This window comes from Gymnogyps californianus, chromosome 27 (assembly GCF_018139145.2).
Source record: "Gymnogyps californianus isolate 813 chromosome 27, ASM1813914v2, whole genome shotgun sequence".
NCBI classification, from domain to species: Eukaryota; Metazoa; Chordata; class Aves; order Accipitriformes; family Cathartidae; genus Gymnogyps; species Gymnogyps californianus.
Window position 1 is genome coordinate 5452425 of NC_059497.1, and position 20778 is coordinate 5473202.

Consider the following 20778-nt stretch of genomic DNA (forward strand, 5'->3'; position numbering starts at 1 on the left):
CTCGCTTCTTCTCCCGTTGACCAACATTGAGGTCTTCGCTCTGTTCTCCTAAGAGCTGCCTTTGAGGCTGCATGCTGCTGTTGGCTGCATCCCCCCGTGAGCTGCCTCTGAGGACCATCCCCAGCTGATCTTTCCCAACATCTTCCTCCTGTTGGACCCTCGTGTGAAGGGTTGACGCTGGTGGCACCTCTTGTTTTGGAGGCTCAGCAGGTCCGGCAGCTACCTGCTCTCTTTCCATCACATACGGTGGCTTCTCCTCCAGCTGCTGGGAAGCAGTGTGAAGCCTCATCTTATCTGCCTGTGCTGAGACCTGCTCCTGAAGCTCGCTTTGGGCTGCCTGTCCTGAAGCGCTTAGCCGCCGCACATCTGGAACGAGAACATCCTCCTGCATCATCGTTTCCAGCTTTAGCATGCTGATTTGTAACGACACCTCGGAGACCAGGGAGGCCAGCGCAGACGCACCGTCATCATGGCCCTGCTTTAGCCCTAGACTCTGAGTTTCAACTAAATTCCTCACCCCTGCTTCCAGCTTCTCTCCCTGCACCACTTCCAGACCTTGAGCTCCATCCAGAGGCCTCCCCTCTGCAGCAGCCCTCTCTCCCTGCAGTAATTCCAGTGTTTGGGTATCGCCCAGGATCTGCCCATTAAGACCAGTGAGTGCTCCCAGCTTTGCTTCCAGACCAGGACCCTTGGCAGCAGTGGCACGCTCAGGATACGAAGCGGCCTCAGTTGGAGGGGACACACGCGCCCCAGCAGCTCTCTCCCGCACGTCTGAGGTGTGAGCTGCACACAGACCTGCCTCCGAACCAGGAGTCTGGCTCTGCTCCCCTTCCTGCATCCCAGCTGTGCCCAGGGGTGCCAGATCTGCCTCTGTGCTCCCTCCTGAGGTTAATTTGAGCTCCTCCACCTCGGCAAGCAGCTGCACATTTGCATCAGTGCTCTGGTCCTCCAACATGTCCAGGATTACAGCCTCCTCCCACGGCTGCACGCCTGCACCAGCCCCCTCTCCCTGCCCAACTCCTGCTCCCTGTGGATCAAGCACAGGCTCGTGTGCCCCATCCTCAGCCTCCTCCATGACCTGCATGGCTTCTCCACCCTCCCCTACCTGGCAAGTTTCTAAGCTGGCATCCCCATGCAGCTGCATGTCTGCCTGGGCATCCTCTGCCTCCATTTCCACTAACTCGGGTTTATCAACCTCATCCAGTGGTTGCACATCTGGAACCACGCTCCCTCCCTGCTCTGTCCATGGGGAGCTGGCCTCCCTCTGGGGCTGCAGATCTGCCTCTGTGCTCCCTCCTGAGGTTAATTTGAGCTCGTCCGTCTCTGCAAGCGGCTGCACATTTGCAACAGTGCTCTGGTCCTCCCGTGTGTCCAGGATTACAGCCTCCTCCCACGGCTGCCTGCCTGCACCAGCCCCCTCTCCCTGCCTGAACCCTACTCCCTGTGGATCAAGCACAGGCTCGTGTGGCAGCTCATGCTCGTCCTGCCCTTGTGCCCCATCCTCAGCCTCCTCCACGAGATGTACGGCTGCACGGTCCCCCCCTCCCTGGGGGGTTTCTGGGCTGGCACCCCCACGCAGCTGTATGTCTGCCGGAAGGTCCTCTGCCTCCACCAGTTCCACTAATTCTATTTGATTGACCAGATCCGGGGATTGCATATCTGGAACCACGCTCCCTCCCTGCTCTGTCCATGGGGAGCTGGCCTCCCTCTGGGGCTGCAGGTCTGCCTCTGTGCTCCCTCCTGGGATCAATTTGAGCTCATCCATCTCTGCAAGCAGCTGCACATCTGCATCAGTGCTCTGGTCCTCCAACACGTCCAGGATTACAGCCTCCTCCCACGGCTGCACGCCTGCACCAGCCCCCTCTCCCTGCCCAACTCCTGCTCCCTGTGGATCAAGCACAGGCTCGTGTGGCAGCTCATGCCTACCCTGCTCGTGTGCCCCAGCCTCAGCCTCCTCCATGACCTGCGTGGCTTCTCCACCCTCCCCTCCCAGGGGAGCTTCTAGACTGAGACCCCCACACAGCTGCATGTCTGCCTGGGCGTCCTCTGCCTCCATTTCCACTAACTCAGGTTTATCAACCTGATCCAAGGGTTGCACATCTGGAACCATGCTCCCTCCCTGCTCTGTATCCAGGGAGCTGGCCTCCCTCTGGGGCTGCAGGTCTGCCTCTGTGCTCCCTCCTGAGGTTAATTTGAGCTCGTCTGTCTCTGCAAGCAGCTGCACATTTGCATCAGTGCTCTGGTCCTCCAACGTGTCCAGGATTACAGCCTCCTCCCACAGCTGCACGCCTGCACCAGCCCCCTCTCCCTGCCTGGCAGCCACTCCATGGGGGTGAAGCACAGGCTCGTGTGGCAGCCAACACTCACCCTGCCCTTGTCCTCCATCCTCAGCCTCCTCCACGAGCTGCATGGCAGCACGATCCCCCCTTCCCTGCAGGTTTTCTAAGCTGGCACCCCCACACAGCTGCATGTCTGCCTGAAGGTCCTCTGCCTCCACCATTTCTGCTAACTCTGGTTTATTGACCAGATCCAGTGGTTGCACATCTGGAGCCACACTCCCTCCATGCTCTGTCCCCAGGTAACCAGCTTCACTGTGGGCCTGCAGATCTGCCTCTGTGCTCCCTCCTGGCGTCAATTTGAGCTCCTCCGTCTCTGCAAACAGCTGCACGTTTGCATCAGTGCTCTGGTCCTCCAACACGTCCAGGATTACAGCCTCCTCCCATGGCTGCACGCCTGCATCAGCCCCCTCTCCCTGCCTGATGGTCACTCCATGGGGGTGAAGCACAGGCTCGTGTGGCAGGCCATGCCCACCCTGCCCTTGTCCTCCATCCTCAGCCTCCTCCACGAGATGTACGGCTGCATGGTCCCCCCCTCCCTGGGGGGTTCTGGGCTGGCACCCCCACGCAGCTGCATGTCTGCTGGAAGGTCCTCTACCTCCACCATTTCCACTAATTCTATTTGATTGACCTGATCCAGGGGTTGCACATCTGGAACCACGCTCCCTCCCTGCTCTGTCCATGGGGAGCTGGCCTCCCTCTGGGGCTGCAGATCTGCCTCTGTGCTCCCTCCTGAGGTTAATTTGAGCTCCTCCACCTCGGCAAGCAGCTGCACATTTGCATCAGTGCTCTGGTCCTCCAACACGTCCAGGATTACAGCCTCCTCCCGTGGCTGCACGCCTACATCAGCCCCCTCTCCCTGCCTGGCAGCCACTCCGTGGGGGTGAAGCACAGGCTCGTGTGGCAGCCAACACTCACCCTGCCCTTGTCCTCCATCCTCAGCCTCCTCCCTGAGATGTACGGCTGCATGGTCCCCCCCTCCCTGGGGAGTTTCTGGGCTGGCACCCCCACGCAGCTGCATGTCTGCCTGGGAGTCCTCTACCTCCACCATTTCCACTAATTCTATTTGATTGACCTGATCCAGGGGTTGCACATCTGGAGCCACACTCCCTCCCTGCTCTGTCCATGGGGAGCTGGCCTCGCTCAAGGGCTGCATATCTGCCTCTGTGCTCCCTCCTGGGGTCAATTTGAGCTCGTCTGTCTCTTCAAGCAGCTGCACATTTGCATCAGTGCTCTGGTCCTCCAACATGTCCAGGATTACAGCCTCCTCCAACGGCTGCACGCCTGCACCAGCCCCCTCTCCCTGCCCAACTCCTGCTCCCTGTGGATCAAGCACAGGCTCGTGTGCCCCATCCTCAGCCTCCTCCATGACCTGCATGGCTTCTCCACCCTCCCCTCCCAGGGGAGCTTCTAGACTGAGACCCCCATGCAGCTGCATGTCTGCCTGGGCATCCTCTGCCTCCATTTCCACTAACTCGGGTTTATCAACCTGATCCAGGGGTTGCACATCTGGAACCACGCTCCCTCCCTGCTCTGTATCCAGGGAGCTGGTCTCCCTCTGGGGCTGCAGATCTGCCTCTGTGCTCCCTCCTGGGGTCAATTTGAGCTCATCCATCTCTTCAAGCAGCTGCACATTTGCATCAGTGCTCTGGTCCTCCAACATGTCCAGGATTACAGCCTCCTCCCATGGCTGCACGCCTGCACCAGCCCCCTCTCCCTGCCCAACTCCTGCTCCCTGTGGATCAAGCACAGGCTCGTGTGGCAGCCCACGCCTACCCTGCTCGTGTGCCCCATCCTGAGCCTCCTCCATGACCTGCATGGCTTCTCCACCCTCACCTCCCAGGGGAGCTTCTAGACTGAGACCCCCATGCAGCTGCATGTCTGCCTGGGCATCCTCTGCCTCCATTTCCACTAACTCGGGTTTATCAACCTGATCCAGGGGTTGCACATCTGGAGCCATGCGCCCTTCCTGCTCTGTCCATGGGGAGCTGGCCTCCCTCTGGGGCTGCAGATCTGCCTCTGTGCTCCCTCCTGGGGTCAATTTGAGCTCGTCTGTCTCTGCAAGCAGCTGCACATCTGCATCAGTGCTCTGGTCCTCCAACATGTCCAGGATTACAGCCTCCTCCCGTGGCTGCACGCCTGCACCAGCCCCCTCTCCCTGCCTGAACCCTGCTCCCTGTGGATCAAGCACAGGCTCGTGTGGCAGCCCATGCTCGCCCTGCTCTTGTCCTCCATCCTCAGCCTCCTCCAAGAGCTGCATGGCAGCACGATCTCCCCTTCCCTGCAGGTTTTCTAAGCTGGCACCCCCACACAGCTGCACGTCTGCCGGAAGGTCCTCTGCCTCCACCATTTCCACTAATTCTATTTGATTGACCAGATCCAGTGGTTGCACATCTGGAGCCACGCTCCCTCCCTGCTCTGTCCATGGGGAGCTGGCCTCGCTCAAGGGCTGCAGATCTGCCTCTGTGCTCCCTCCTGGGGTCAATTTGAGCTCATCCATCTCTTCAAGCAGCTGCACATCTGCATCAGTGCTCTGGTCCTCCAACACGTCCAGGATTACAGCCTCCTCCCACGGCTGCACGCCTGCACCAGCCCCCTCTCCCTGCCCAACTCCTGCTCCCTGTGGATCAAGCACAGGCTCGTGTGCCCCATCCTCAGCCTCCTCCATGACCTGCATGGCTTCTCCACCCTCCCCTCCCAGGGGAGCTTCTAGACTGAGACCCCCATGCAGCTGCATGTCTGCCTGGGCATCCTCTGCCTCCATTTCCACTAACTCGGGTTTATCAACCTGATCCAGGGGTTGCACATCTGGAGCCATGCGCCCTTCCTGCTCCGTCCATGGGGAGCTGGCCTCCCTCTGGGGCTGCAGATCTGCCTCTGTGCTCCCTCCTGGGGTCAATTTGAGCTCATCCATCTCTGCAAGCAGCTGCACATTTGCATCAGTGCTCTGGTCCTCCAACATGTCCAGGATTACAGCCTCCTCCCACAGTTGCACGCCTGCACCAGCCCCCTCTCCCTGCCTGAACCCTGCTCCCTGTGGATCAAGCACAGGCTCGTGTGGCAGCTCATGCTCGACCTGCCCTTGTGCCCCATCCTCAGCCTCCTCCAAGAGCTGAATGGCTGCTTGACCCTCTGCTCCCTGGGGGGTTTCTGGGCTTGCACCCCCACACAGCTGCATGTCTGCCTGGGAGTCCTCTGCCTCCACCAGTTCCAGTGCCTGAGCCTTAACTGGGAACAGCCCACCCAGGTCTGGGCTCCCTGAAGGTGTTTCTGCTGGGGAAGGACCCTCACTGTGCACCACAGCAGCACCCATTTCTTCCCCCAGCCCTAACTCTGGTTTATCATCCTCCTCCAGCGGTTGCACACCTGGAGCCGCGCTCCCTCCCTGCTCTGTCCCCGGGGAACCGGCCTCACTCGGGGGCTGCAGATCTGCCTCCACCTCTGCAAGCAGCTGCACGTTGGCATCGCTGCTCTGGGCCTCCAGCGGTTGCACATCTCTTCCCCCTCCGCCTTCCTGCACGTCGGCGGGAGGCACAGCCGCCGGCAGCGGCACCTCTGCACCCACGCTCCCTCCCCGCGCTGTGTCTCCCCTCGCAGACTCACCCTGCGGCTGCGGCTCTGCCTCCCTGGGCTGCGTTACCTCCACCTCCCCTTCCTCGGCCCCAGCTCCGCTGCTCCCTCCATGCTGAGCTTGGGCTGTCAGCACGTCGGCATCTAAGGTCTCTCCCCGGGGCAGCACCTCCGCACTGACACGGTCTTCCTCCAGCATCCCGGGTCCAGGAGTCACTGTCACCTCGGGCAGGACACTGTCCCCCTGGGCTGCTCCCATTTGCGCCTCACCCTGGGATGGTGGCTCTGGCTCCAGGCGCTCTCCCGGCTTTATTTCAAGTTTCTCGGAGAGCCCCGATGGTGGGTCAGCCTCTTGCCCCAGACCCACGCCCAGGGGCTGTGCAGGCTCTCCTGGACCCGCAGCCGGGCCATGCTCATCTGTGGCAAGCTGCCATCCCATTGCTAGACCTGCCTCCAGATTTTCTCCCGGGCTTAATGCTGCTTCCTCAGCTTCTCCTGGGGGCTGTGCCTTTTCCCAGCCTGTTTTTTCCTGCATCCATCCTTCTCCCTCCACCTCCATCAGTGCCTGCTCTCCTGCCTCCGTGCTCTCTCCCGGTGCTCCTTGCAGGTGCTCAGCCGCCTTTAGCATCAGCTCCTTCACACCAGCGCCCTTTCCCTGCAGGAATAACATCCTCCACGCCTCCTCTGGGCTCTCTCCCTGCTCTGCCCCTGGCTCCTGAGCCCTGCGGTGCCCGGCTCCCACGGACGCACCAGCCTGTGTCGCGTCTGGAGCACGAAGCTCAGCTGCGGCTGGTCCCTCTTTCAGGTCTCCTTCAAACAGCTCGTGACCAACGTGGCCAGGGAGGGTCTCTCGCAGGACCCTGGGAGTTGTGCCATGGGCTACGGCTGCCTCCGGCCCCGTTGGGGGCTCAGCATCGTCCCGGGGGTGACGGGCAGTGTCTGCCGGCGCGGGGGGTGTACCGGGTGCCTGTGGCTTCAGCTGTTTGCTCAGAGCCGCTATTGCATCATTCATCTCTCTTAGCAAAGAGCTTTGGTCAGAAAAGCGTTCCTCTTTCAGAAATTCTGGGAAGGGGTCCTCTTCCGCAGAGCTCGCTCTCGGCGGGGCTCCCAAAAAGCTTACTTCTGCTGGCAGTTTTTCCCAAACCCTGGAAAGGGCAGAAAATGGGGGGGGGGGTTGTCAGCCCAGTTCCCAGGTTGGGCTGCAGCTCCCTCCCATCCACCTTGGCTGGCACTGGGGGGTCTCTCCTCCACCGCCTCACCCCATCCCTCTCCAAACCTGACTCTATTTACCCTCCGGGTGTACCGGGGGTTCACACAGGCAGCGATGGGGACAGAGGAAAGGGGGATGCACACCCGTAGAGCCAGACCCGGGGCTGTATCCTGCCCAGCAAGCGAGCGTGCCTCTTCCCAGGCTCCGTGTTCTCATTATCAGAGATGAAAAGACAACTCTCGGCCAGATATGGCAAGTGCCTGAACCAAGGGAGCGATGCAGGGTGGCGAGCCAGGGTAAGCGATCTGATCTCTGGGATGAGAGATGAGTGGGTGGGGAAGGAGCGTTAAAAGGACTAAATATTGTGTTTTGCCTGGGGAGGGCGGAGGACTTGGGTGCTCGGCACCAGCTCGCAGACCTCGGGGGCACGAGCTGAAGCAGCAGCTGTTGCCCAGGACCCCTTACACTTGGTGGGTGCTCTTGGCTTTGGGCTCGCCGCTCTGGGACCCCAGCCTGATCCGCATCTCGGAGCGATGCTTCTCACTCTTCTCCAGGCTCATCTGCAGTAAACAGGGTGGGAAGACGAGAGAGAAAAGTGCTTGGCGAAGGAGCATATCCTCCTGAAATGATGCTGAGCTCTCCGGCGGGTATCCAGACGTACCCACCAGAAATCTTGGGGTTACCAGAACTAAGGTGCTGCTACCCCCTCCCTTTCCAAGCACCTGTACGGCACCGTGCTGACCCAGTTTGAGAAAGCTTTTAGGGGAGGCACTGCCTCTGCTGCAGAAGCCCCCTGTGCTCTTGGACTCCCCGGCAGTCCCAAACTGAACAGCACAAGGCGCTGGAGCACGGACGCCCCGTCCCATCCCCACGCACCCAGCTGAAGTACCTGCAGGGACATTGGCATCTCGCCGGGCAGCTCTGCCACCGCTCTGTCCCTGCAAACACAGAGCACAAGGGTCAAAATGGCAATTGCATCCTCTTCACCACGTCCATCCCTGCCCCAGGGTTGTCCCCAGCCCCGGAGGCAGCGATGGGCTGGAGTGGGACAGCAAAACCCGTAACCCTTGGATCAGTCCTGGTTGGGTCCTTCTGGGTGAAGGACGTCCCCATCTCTGCTGGCACTGCCCTACGGGGACACGTTCAGTGCATGGTGCTGATAGTCCTGGCTTTTTTTCTGATGCTTTTCACACCAAGCCACGATTAATCTGCACCGTGGAGGCCACTGAAGCACAGCAATGGCTGAGACCCATCAAACTCATTCCCCATCCACTGTAACCCCCAGGAGGAAACCACATAGGTACAGAGGGAGATGCCGGTCTCTCAGCTACTCACCTGGGCTCCTCCGTGTGCTCCCGAGCTACCGCAGCCCTCACTGTCCGCAGGCGCCCGTGGGTCTGCTGGAGCTGCTGGTGGAGGTGCTGCAGGCGGTCCTCCAGCACCCGGTTGCTCTCCTCCAGCTGCCGGTTTTCGGTGCTGGTGGCTTGCTGCGTGCTGCGGAGGCTGCGGCACTGCGTCTCCAGCTGCGGGACGGCAACCAGGACACTCACACCCCGCCAGGTCCCCACCCATGAGACCCATGCCAAAGAATGATGGACAACCATCTCCTCTAGACCTGGGGCTGAATTTTTCCCCCTGAGGGTGGAGAGTGGGAAACTCAGCTCAGGTGCTCTGGGGATGGAGGGGACCGTGGGGATGGGGGTGGCAAAGGTGGTAACGGAGGTCCTATGTCACAACCTGCATCAAGGACTGGTGAGGACAGACCGAGATCAGGCGTACAACACTGCGTTGCTGCTACAGGCACAGCCCAGAGACCCCAGACACACGATGCGGGGCTGGGCGTTGGGGCCAGCTCACCTCCATCTGCGCCGTGACCAAGCGCTGCACCTCCCTCTCGCTGGCATCCAGCGCTCGCTGCAGCTCCATACTGTGCTGGTGGCTCCGGGCCATGCTCTGGGATGGCAACAAGGACATTAGCACCCATTCGCCTGTCTGGGAGCTGCCACAAGGGTCCCAAACAGGGGTGCTGGGTTCCCTCCCAGGGTGGTGACCCACCTCCTGCTCCAGCCGCTGCTGCTCCTGCTGAATCTGCTGCTCCAGGGCCTCGCAGAGCTGCTGCACCTCCTTGTCATGCTCAGCCACGTGCCTGCCGGGGACAGCAAGGCCGGGGGGTGTGTGTCAGACCCTGCTGCAGTGGGTGCAGGTCCCTGGGACGCCGCATTGCCCACGGGACCTGCAGGCTGCAGCCGAGTCTGCCTGGAGGGGTTCATCCAGCAAGGACACGTCCAGCAGTCTGAGTCTGGCACTTTTGCCATCCCATGTGTGACTGTAGAGGGAGCCCGACCCCAAACGTCAGCTCCCAGTGAAACTTCTGCTCCAGCCACTGATGGAGATGCTGAAAGCACCCAGATTTCTCCCTCCTTGGGTGCGTGTCCATGGCTGGGGTGAGCAGGGGACCTCATCCCTGTCCCCATCCTTCCCATCCCATCCCTCTCCACTGCCCTGGGGTGACTCACTTGTTCAGGGTCACCTCCAAAGCCTCCTTCTTGCTCCTAGCTTCTTGGATGTGGTGCCTCATCTTTGCCAGAAAGTCCTCCAGGTTGCCCAGGAGCTGGGGTTCGTCCTGCCGGAGCTTCACCCAGAGCTGCCAGATCTCCTGTCTGCAGGGAGAGGGGTGTTTTGTGGTGAGCATCCCCCCAGAATCCCCCAAAGACGGGCCAGCTATGGGGTCCTGGGTCATTTAGCTCACACCGTTCAGAACACGCGGTCCTGGGGGACAGATGAGCATTGGGGCGACCGTGATCCTGTCCCCTGCTCCTGCGTTTGGGGCAAAGGCACCTCCAAGCCGTTTCTGGGCTCGCTGCCTGCACGGGGACCAAATGAGGGGAATACCCTGCCCTGCCCCAAGCCTTTCCCCCTAGGACAGCTCTGCCTCACCCTGCAGAACACCCACGGGTGCTAAACAGGGTGGCTTACTCTTCAGAGATGTTGTCCGTGCCCAGCTGGTCCATGAAGGCAGCAAAGTGTCTCCGCTCCTCGCTGTCCGCCCCCTCCAATGCTGGGCTGGGGAGGACCAAGCGGACCCTCCGGGATGCCGTTTTCCGCCGGCGGTGGTCCCTGGCAGCTTTTTGGGAGCTCAGGAACTGCGCTGCCGACAGATACCCCAAACTTTTAGTGCCCAGCTGGGGCGACAGCAAAGCCCAAACTCTGACGCTTCCCACCTCATGGCTTCGACAAGCCGCTTCAGCACAATAGGACCCCTCACCAGGCGAGCCACAGGCCAAGACCCAGGCATGGGGACAATTTTTGGGCCATCATGTGCCACCCAGCAAGGGGAGCGTTTCAGGTCCTCCCTGGGAAAGCACCGGGGCTGTGTCCAGGATCAGCCCGGGCTGCTCGGAGGCAGCATGCCAGCACTTACAGAGCCCAACAGTGAACTCCTCAATGCTTAACCGCCCGGTGCCGGCAGCATCCAGCCCATCGAAGACAAGCTCCAGCTCCTCCGTGCTGCATGGGAAATCCTCCTCCTGCAATTTCTAAGAACAAAGCAAATCAGGGGAAAAACCTACCCATCATCCAGTCTCCAGCCACCCCCGCAGCATTTGACCTGAGAAGACATCCCCATCCCTTACCTGCATGTCCGAGCGGGTGACGAACCCCGCCTGGTCTTTGTTTCGCTCCCTGAAGAAGTTCTGCATCCTCCGCACTATTTCGGACGCCCACGGCAACTCCTCGCCGGGGCCGGGGGCTGCTGCCGGTGCCTCACAGGAGCCCTCACGCAGCTGCTTGCGCCGGCTGGAGCCCATGCGCCGGCCCTTGGCGGCCGCCCGGCGCTCGGCCATGGCTGCCGGCTCGGTCCTGTCAATGGGGAAACCGGCGGGTGCTGAGCCTTAGCCGGCTCTCTCCTTGCCGGAGACATTTGCTGTGGCGTAGCGGGAGATGGCAGAGCAGGACCGAGCTGGAAATTCATTTTGGCTGGTGTAAATGGCCCCCGGGTTTGGCAATAGGAAGAGAGGCGCTTATCTCCGATTGCACGGCACAAACGGAGCCTTGACCCGCTGCGAGCAACGGCCGTCCCCACCGGCTGTGAGCCCAGCACCCACCGGGTGAGCAGCTTCTCCTGCCACCGGCCAAGCACCCATCCCAAATCTCCCCATGCTCTGCCCCGGCTATGGAGGATGCGCAGGGCACCGGCACCGCCGGGGCTCGAGGGCCACCCAGGAGGTGACACAGCCGGGAAGTGACGCCGGCAAAGGACCGGCCAAGGTGATGCTGGAGGTCTGGGCAAAACGCGGTGGGTCCACCTGCTTTCTCGGAGCTCACCAGCAGCTTTTAAAATTCCTCCCCCCGGCTTTCACAGCTGTGAGTCACCTCCGGGGAGAGCTGTGCGAGATCGCGGGGAGGCGTTCATCACGCCTGCGCGCTCGCCCCAGCTTGTGGGGTCTGAGCTCGGAAACCCCCTGCCCCCCTCTCCCCGTCCTGGATGGGTGGTAACGTCACCAGCAGCCACCACGCCATCGCCGGTAAGGGGCTCTTCTCTGCGTGACAAAGCCGAAAAAATGAGCAGAGGAAACCGCGGCCACGGAGAGCGGCTGATGCGGAGCTGGGGCCGTGCTTGAGCTGTCTGATGGCCGCAGCCCAGCTTCCCGCTCCCGGCCCAAGGAGCGAGCCCCCTCGGCTGCTCCAGCCCTCTGCCTCTTTCCTTTTACAATCTAAACAGTGATTTTGCTAAATCCCAAAACCGTCCCCTTCCCCTTAAAGCACAGCACCCGCAAGCACTATCGGGTAGCAATACGTGGACACGAGAGGGTCTTGAGGAGTCACTGGAGCCCCATGGGACACGCAGCAAGCCAGGGACAGAAACTGGGTGCCTTTATGGTGGTCCCAGCCTCTAAGACAGCAGAAGCAGGAGCTCTGGGGGGCAGGTGGGGTTGTTTAAGGCATTGAGAAGCCCCCAGTTACCTGCCCCAGCCCCGGGGGGGGAGCTGAGGCCACCGCACAAAGGAGGCGCAGAACAAGGAGCGGGGCCGGGATGGGAACCATGCACTCCCCGGCCCCGGCTGAGCAGGGCCCCCCCACGGCATCACCGGCTCCCGGTGACCTGCGTCACCTCCAAAACAACCTCACGCTGCTCCCAGCCATCAGAAAAGGGCCCCCAGCCACAGTTCCCCCACAGGCAGCCAGAAAAAGCCCCCCAGCTCATCAACAGTGAGAAAACCCCCTTATTTTCCTTGCTTTTCTATTTTTCACAGTGATACACGAGCTATCCCCGGAACAGCAAAGCTTACCTTTCCCGCGTGCCGAGAGGGACTCTCAGTTTTGGGGTGCACGGGGCAGCGAGGCTCCCCAGGCCGGGAGGGATGCTCGTCCCGTGCCGAGGGCGTTTGACCTGCCCCACGCCCGAGCTCTCATTTTCTCTCTTACTCAAGGCGGCTTTCCGTTTTTGGGTTACACTCAACTGCCGGTGCTCACACGTTTCCTGTTTGCCGCGTTGCAAGCGGGGTGCAGGAAGGGCCCGTCTGGAGGGTCACCGTCCCCCCAAAACCCGTCCCCCCCCCAGATCCCAAAGCAAGGGCACCGCCAGCGTCATTGGGAACCGCAGCAGAAGTCCCCATCCTTTCCTTGTTTGCAATGGTCCAGCCAAGGCTGGAAGGTGTTTGGGGCAGGGGAAAAGCATCAGAGAAACAGTAAATGTTATTTTAAGAGTCCAAATAACCAAAACTACAAGACTATATATAACCCACAGATTATAACAGCCTACCAAAGACTGAACAAACCTGAAACCTGCCCTGCAGAGGCTCCTTGGCCCCAGGATTTGGAGATCTCCCCCACTGTGCTGCTCACACTGATGGCTTTTTCAAGGCTCCTGCCTGAATTATTAACTCAGCTTTAAAGCCAGCACCAAACCCACCAACTGCCCATGGTCTGCATCCACTCTGGTTTACAAGGGGACAGGGGAATTAGGTGGGTTGCGTACATTTTTGCTCCACTTTAACTACAAAATGGGAAGAGATCCCAAGCAAGAGGAAACACTAACTATTATGTTTAGGTTATAACTAGAATTACCATCCACTGGCTCACAGCATGGGTCTGAGCCCGGGCTCCTGGGGCAGAGGCCATGGGGTGGAGGCTGGTGCCCTGCCCAGCTCTCCCCATCCCAGCTGGTTAAATCACTTGCAGGGAACCGGCTGCACGGGTGCCCTGCCCCATCACACCCACCCAGTCACAGCCCAGCCCTGCTCGTTTGCCATTTAACCTAACGAAGCAGCAGCCAGCTCCAGCGCACCCACTCCCCTTGGGCATTTGTAGGCCAATTCAAGGCTCAGCTGTTTCTTCTTCGCTCTCCGAGCAAAGCTGGTGCCTGTTACCCCCGATTGAAGCAACCCCACGGCCAGGCTGGGGTGCTCAGCTTGCAAAAACCACCTCTGAGCTCACGTTTGTCACCGCTTCTCGCAAACCCCCGGGCCTGTTTGCCGCTGCACAGAGAAGACTGAATTTTGGCTTTGCTTTCCCTGAGGATGCTTTTGGCGGGGGAAAAACCCCTAAGTATCCCTGAGAGAGCTCCTTGATTCGTGCCCTCTGCCCAGCAAGACTCCAGCTGCAGAGCCCTGCCGGCAGCCTGCGCCGGGGTTAGCACCAGCCGCGGGAGGGTACGATCCAGCCCTGCAGCACCAACGGCCCTTTCCAGCCCCGAGGAGATGCCGGGTGGGTCTCGGCAAAAGGGGATTGAATATAGTGGGGAAAGGAGGGGAAGCGCCTGACCCTCCTCCCAGCCCCGCTCGGCCGTCGTGGGAGTTTGAACCCTGGCATCCTCGCTCCACGCTGAGGCCAGGTTGGGATGGGAGAGCAGCAAAACACAACCTAGACTGAAAGTGCAAGGTTTCCATCCGTTCCACAGCTGCTGGAAGCCCATCGCTATTTTGTGTCCCCAAAGTTGGGGGGGACACAGTCCTCCCCGACCCGGGAGAGGCAGTGCAAGGCTGGGGTCTCCCAGGGGGCTGCAAAATTCAAGCCCAAGTGCCAAACTCCCTCTCACACAGCAAAGCCAGGCCCTGGCAGTCCTCAGAGCCCTGCAAGCAGGGATGAGGGGGCATTTGCTGATTTCTTTCTCGCTTCCTCCATCGCCACCGCTCCTGACAAACAGGAGGGGACAGCAGAGGGGAGCAGCTGGCAGCAGGCAAGGGGGCTGGAAGGACTGACGTAAAGGGAAAGATTAAAAGGGCTAAATCTGTAGGGCTTGACTCAGCAGCAACTAAAAGGCTGTGTGATAGGGCCCTGCAAGCATTTCGAGGGGCATCGGCATGCGTGGGTGTCACCCAACACCATGGGGACAGGCAGATGCTTTAGGGATCCTCGGTTGAACAACGACACAAGGTGGTTGTTACCATCAAAACTTTCTTTTCACCTGGTTCCTCTGCAAATCGGGTCATTTATCACATTAATCTTAACTTGAGCTCACAGTCCACAAACAAGTCTTGCTCAGTCCTCTGAGGAAGCAGCTGATGGTGGAGGCATCCCTGACTCCCAAGGGATCTCAGCCCTGGCATTCAGCAGCTCCAGTCTCAGTCCCACCAGGACTTGCTGCTCTATGTCTTCATCAACAGTGCCACCATATGCTCTTATATGTCCCTGTCCCACAGCATGGGTCACCCTTATTTGTCTGGGCACCCAGGACCCCTTTAAAGGAGGAGGGGGGATGTGACCAGCTTGCCCATGGCTAATGGCCACTTGCCCCACAAGATAGTGCACTGGGGGTTAGTAGAGGACCAGGGTTACAGTGGGGAAGGAGGAATGATGTGGGCAGCAGAGAGGCTTACATTCACCCAGGGGTCCCGCAGCAAGATCCCACACAGATGGCAGTGGCTTCTGCCGGGGACATGGTGGCAGCACCAATCCTGCAGCCAGGTCCACAGCAGACAGCTGGCCCAGGGGACTAGAGTTAAGCACAAGGGCTGGGGTGAGGTTTTGCCCCTCTCAGCCCTTGCACAGCTCCCCAGCCCCCTGCTTCGATGTCTCATGCTGCGGAGGAGTCACCCAGGGCTGCGACAGCCCCTTCCCACAGCCGGCTCAGTGGAAAGCACGGCTGGATTCGTGCTGCAGCCGCCCCTGCTCCCAGCCAGCCCAAAGGCAGCTCCCAGCTGAGGGCTGCACCCCCAGAGTGACCCCCAAGCCCTCAGAGCCAGGCAGGTCCCCAGCCTGGAGCAGCCTCCTCCCCACAGCCAGACCCTGCTCCCAGCACAGTCATTTCCATTAACCCAGTGACACCAATTCCCTTACACAAGACAAGTGTTTATTCAGAGTTAACATTTATAGACAAACAGGTATTTCCCCTTCCCCCCCCCACGTAGACTTAATAGCATTTCTTTTTTTATAAATAAACATCTAGTGCTGGGAGCTTGCCAGCTTCACTGACAGCAAAGTGCATTGTGGTGCAAGGCGGGAGGTGGACCTCATCCCTTTTCTGCCTGGGACCATCTTGCACCGGTTTCCAGAGTCCAAATCCAGCAGAGCAGGAGATGAACCCCATGAAAGTGCTGAGATCTGACAGTGTCGAGTCCCTCAAGAGCAGGGACTCATCCTTCAGCGCTGAGACCGAGCAGCCTTCGCTCCAGGACATCCCTTGGTCCCAGAGGCGACTGAAGCCACTCGCTCTGCAGAGCCAAGCGAGGGTCCTCTCTCCCCTCAGCCCCAAAGGAGGAAAAAGTCCAGGAAAAGCGCTACAATTTCTTCTTTCGGTCTCATCCCTGCTGGTGAGCAGGACTCCTTTCCTAGAGCAGTCCAACAGAGCCGGAGAGGGCAGCTCCCCAGCCTGGTGTCAGTGTTGAAGGAGGCAGGAACACGAGGGCAAACAGCACCACTCCACAAGCCAACAACAAGGTAAGAAAGTCGGGGTTTGGGTCAGCAGAGTCCAGGGGATCCCAAAGTCCCCCAGGCAGCATTGGTCCCACAATGAGCTCAGCGCTGGGGACCTCCAGCGGGTTTGTCACCATCTGCAGCCCGTCTCTGACGGGTGACAGCACCGGTGAGTCACCCCAAGGAAGGGCTGTCCGGGGAGCAGTGCTTCCTCTCCCAAAGCAGCCGTGGGAAGGAGCAGCCCCCACGTCACCCCGCTGCCACGCACGGACAAGGGCTTGCCACTGCTGGGTTCATCCTGCTGGGAAGAGGGCCACCACCATGGGCCAGCAACCGGGGTGTCCTCAGGGCCAGGCTGTCCCGGGGCTCTACAATCCATATCAGTGACCCTTTCTTAAGGAAATCTGGTGCCAGCCAGTGGCTGGGACACAAGGGCCCTCCATGGCCAGCCATCAGGCGGGGGAAGGACCATGGCTGGACAGCAGGATGGTGCAAGGACGATGCTTGGCCCCACCACCACAGGGCAGAGGACACACTTTCTTCTCTGCAGGCAGGGCAATGCCTTAGTCCCACCAAGCCCGTTTCAGTCCTCCTCCATGGGGCTACAAGCCTCAACGTGGGCTACTCCTATACATTGCACACAGTGAAGGTCCCTCAGGACCCCAGAGCTACTCATAAATAGGGAACTACAGACTCTACATTGCTTCATACAGACAGCTTACACAGTACAGGGTGGGGGGAAAAGGAGCCACGGACACCCCCAGGGCACACCAGCATCGGCAGTTGTCCCCGATGGCAGAGGAGCTGAGCACCGCCATGTCACAGCTTGGGCTTGTCAGGCTTGGGCTTGTCGGGGACGATCCTCCGCTTGGAGCTGTAGAAGTCTGGAGGGCAGAAAGAGAGGGTTGGAAAGTACCTCCAGCCTGTTGGGAGCAGTGGGGCAGGAAGAGAGAGGTGTCCCCAGGGAAGCATCCCAAAACCCAGCCCAGGTGGGCTCCACCTTAGAGCCACCCACCCAAAGTTCCTGGAGAGAAGAGCCTGTAGGTCTCCACCATCTCTTCTGTTTGGCCTCACCTGCATTTCCACTCCAGGCCCTGATCTTAGAGGACAGGCTCAGGCCATGGAACTGAAGGTGATGAACTATTTTGGGGCATCTTCAGCTATAAAACCCACAAGCCTGATGTAAGCCCCCCCCCCCCCCCCCCCCAAACCCCCAGCAACCAAAAGGCACCCAGTTTGTGGCCTTTTCCCCCTGGAAGATGGGCTCTGCTCCCTCAGGAGGGGGATGCATGGAGGGTGGTCCCCTCCCCATGCCTAGGAGCCACGCAGGGCTCTTGCGCCCAAGTCCCCTCCATCTGTCCCTACCAGGAGAGCCATGACACCAACAATGCCACCAAGCACACACGGAGTGACACCACACCTCCAGCACTCACCTTTGATGGTGGTCTGCCCACGTTTCAAGCTCTGTGGGGAGCCAGCCCTGTAAACCTCCGAGCTCTGCTGAGACCCCTCGGGGCAAATCCTGCCAAGATGATCCTTGGTGGGGACCTTGTGGACCAAGGAGCTCCTGCTCTCACTGTTGGTGGCCTTGACAAGGCTGTGGACCTCCTGGGGCGGCTCCTCAGCCAGCAAGACCCTCTCCCACTTGAAGTGTCCTTCCAAGGGAGTCTCCGTCTCAAAGTTGAAGTTCCAGCGCTGCTGAGCTTCTTCCAGCTGTTGCCTCAACAGGTCCTCAAAGTCATTCTGGAGCTGCTGGTGGTCCACGGGGCCAAAGAGGTTCCTGCACACCTTGCTGCTGCACGGCATCTGCCCAGCCCTGCTCTGAGACAGGGGCATCGTGGCAGCTGGGAAGAAAGCAGAGCAAGTTACTGGGGTGTTGGGCAAGCCACGAGCAAGCCCAAGGGCCAGCACATTTGCTACTAGAGCAAAGCACACAGTAGCCAAGGTGGGACAAGCTGGGTTGGGCTCTGCAATGAGGCAGACCGGAGGGGCCCTCCATCTGCCTGCACTCATCTTGGACTCAGACATCTGGGATTTTAGCAGTGTCGTGGGCAGAGGCTTGAGCATGACTGAGGTCAAACGCAGCCTGGTGCGATGCAGAAGGATGGGGAAGGTACAAATGTTGGCATTCCCTATTCCTCCTCCAGCCGGTAAAGCCCCGCCAGGGCAGAGCATCCGGCACCTCGATGCTGCCACCGGTTCCATCCACAACCCCGCTGCATTCCCACTTCCACACAGGCAGGAGGCAAGTTGGCACATGGGCAAGTGAAGCAACAGGATGTTTTTCTGGCCAGTTTCTTCATCTCAAGAACCCAGGCCCAGTGGCAAGGAAGCCTTTTAAGCAACTGCAAGAATACGCCACAAGCTTGACCACTTAGTTAACCACCCCGGTTATCTGCAAGAAGCTGTTGGGTAACCAGACACAAGACCCTGTTTGTTTGTTTTTTTTCAAATCGGTGCCAAAAGCCTTGACCTTCACAGTAAGTGGCAAAGCCTTTCCTTCCGAGTAGTCCTCCCCCTTAGACAAGCGTGGGGCTAATGGATCCCTCGTGCCGCCCACGGTTACGAGGAACCTTGTTATCAGAGCGAAGCAAACAACGCTCTGGGATTTGACGGCTTTTGGAGCTAAGGCTTGACCCCGCTTGGATAGCCGAGCTCATTAAATCTGCTTTAAAAAAAATATTCACAGAAATAAAATCCCTGCACACAAGACAGCTTTCTCATTGCCCACCCAATCTGGGGCCACAACGGACCCCCAGGCTTGCACCCCCAAACATCCCCAAGGATGGGGTATTCAGCCTCCCGCAGGGAAGACTTCTGCCCAAATTCAGCACCCCCAGCCCCTCCGGTTCGCCTGTGCCGCATTACCAGGCGCACCACCGGCCCGGAATGCCAGCAGGCAGCTGGAGAGCCTCCTGCCCAGGGGCTGGGAGGGCCACGCTCCGTCCCCGGGGCCACCCCGACCCTCTGCCCTGCCCCAGCCCAGCCCCGCTCCCAACTACCGAGCATCTCCGAGTAAAAATAGAAATCCAGCTTCCTATCTCCTGGCAGTCGGAGCGTGTAAACAGGGTGACCTCATTGCGAGGCAAGTCCCAGCATGTTCAGACAAGCCCTGGCAGGTAGCAGGCAGGGGACATGTTTCAACACCCTGACCGGACACCCCCCAGCCTTCTCCGCCTGTGTCAGGCGCCGATCTCCCCATCCTCGGGCCACCGCCATGGCCCAGGTGCCACCCCAGAGCCCCACGCCTCGAGATAACAGCTTCGTCCTGACTCATGATTGCAGATTGCCGGAGCCACCAAATAGGGAAGGACCAGGGCCAGGTCAGCGTCCCCTCCCATGGGGCTGGCGTTGCTTTTAGCAGCCTCTCCAAAGCTTCAAGGTCTCCTGCAACCCAGCTGGAGAACCCCAAGACTTGGGCAAAGAGGTGACGCAGGTGCACGATTGCATTAAAACCTCACCCAGCCGGGCCGGGAGCTGAAGGCACTCCCGGGGACACACACACACGCACCCTTGCCAGCCCCACAGGCACCTGCGACACCCAGGACCAGTTACACCAGTTGGGGGAAGGCTTGGGGAGCAGGAGGGGCCGGGAACACCCATACCCGGGGGTGGATGGAGCCGGCAGCCGATGTGACCCCGCGCCAGGTGCCTCCCCGGGGGAAGGCGCAGAGAACGCCCCGCTCATGACACCGATGAGCCCGTGGGGCTCTCTAGCCGCGGGGGCTATTCCGGACCCCTCAGGGGAAGGTGTTCGGATCCCAACCGCCGAGCAGCCGCCCCGGCCCAGCCCCGCGGGACGGCGGGCACGCAGGGATGCTCCGCGCTGGGGCTGCCCGGCCGCGCCCCGCACCGCGCCCCGCCGCCACGGGGGGGCGAGCGCAGCCCGGACCGGGGCTCCGCGCCCGCCCCGGGAGGGGGGGGGGGGGGGGAGCGGCGGCTCCCGGGGAGCTCCCCACCGCCCACCCCCCCCCCCAGGCTCAGCCACCGGGAACGGCCTCGCTGCCTCCTCCGCCGCGCTGGGGACGCGACCACCGGGCCGGAGCCACCGCCCGCTCCCGCTGCGGCGCTTTCCCCGCTCCCCCTCACCGGACACCGGCGTCGTGTGTGTCGTCGTCGTCCCCCTCCTCCTCCCCGGTGACACCCCCGGCCAGCTGGCAGGGAAGAGGCCGGAGCCACCGGCCGTCACCGCGGGGCCGCCGCCCCGCCCGCCGCCGCCGCACTCACCGTCGCGTCGCGTCTCCCGGCGGCCGGTGTCCGTTGCGTCTCGCCGCGCTTTATACCGGGGCGGGGCGGGGCCTCGCCGCTGCTCACCGCGTCGCCCGGATTTCCCTCCCGCCCCCCCCTCCCGCTCCGCCCCGGGACCGGACCGGCCCCCGGGGCAGCCGCCTCGGTCCTGTCCATTCCCCCCCGCCCCCCTCCGCCCCCCATCCCGGTGCCCGTTCCCGGGAGTCCGCGCGGTCCCAGCGGGGAGCGGGGAGTGCCGGGACCCCGGTCACCGGGTGCGGGGACCCCCTTCCTAGGGGGGTGCAGGGACCCTGCATCAGGGGATACAGGGACCCCCTTCCTAGGGGGGTGCAGGGACCCTGCATCAGGGGATACAGGGACCCCCTTCCTAGGGGGGTGCAGGGACCCTGCATCAGGGGATACAGGGACCCCCTTCCTAGGGGGTGCAGGGACACCCCCCCAGTAGGGGACGGAGGGACCTCCCCACCAGGGGATGCAGGGACCCCCCCCAGCAGGGGAGGCTTCCCCGTCAGGGCTGCAGGGACCTCCCCATTAGAGGATACAGGGACCCCCTTCCTAGGG

At 60.9% G+C, this 20778-nt stretch overlaps 1 protein-coding gene across 3 annotated transcripts; it reads right to left on the reverse strand.

Moving 5' to 3' along the window:
* Positions 1-16663: 16663 nt before the first annotated feature.
* On the reverse strand, positions 16664-20207 carry CDKN1A (cyclin dependent kinase inhibitor 1A). 3 transcript variants are annotated; one of them, XM_050911321.1, is made up of 3 exons: positions 20197-20207; positions 17403-17813; positions 16664-16853 (listed from the first exon to the last, which is right to left on the reverse strand). In XM_050911321.1, the coding sequence occupies exons 2-3, from the start codon at positions 17803-17805 to the stop codon at positions 16789-16791; spliced, it is 468 nt and encodes a 155-aa protein (XP_050767278.1). In that variant the 5' UTR covers positions 17806-17813; positions 20197-20207; the 3' UTR covers positions 16664-16788. The 3 variants fall into 3 exon arrangements, with proteins under 3 accessions (XP_050767278.1, XP_050767277.1, XP_050767276.1); XM_050911320.1 differs by lacking the exon at positions 20197-20207 and adding an exon at positions 20059-20079; XM_050911319.1 differs by lacking the exon at positions 20197-20207 and having other exon boundaries at positions 17403-18066.
* Between the last annotated feature and the right edge of the window lie 571 nt (positions 20208-20778).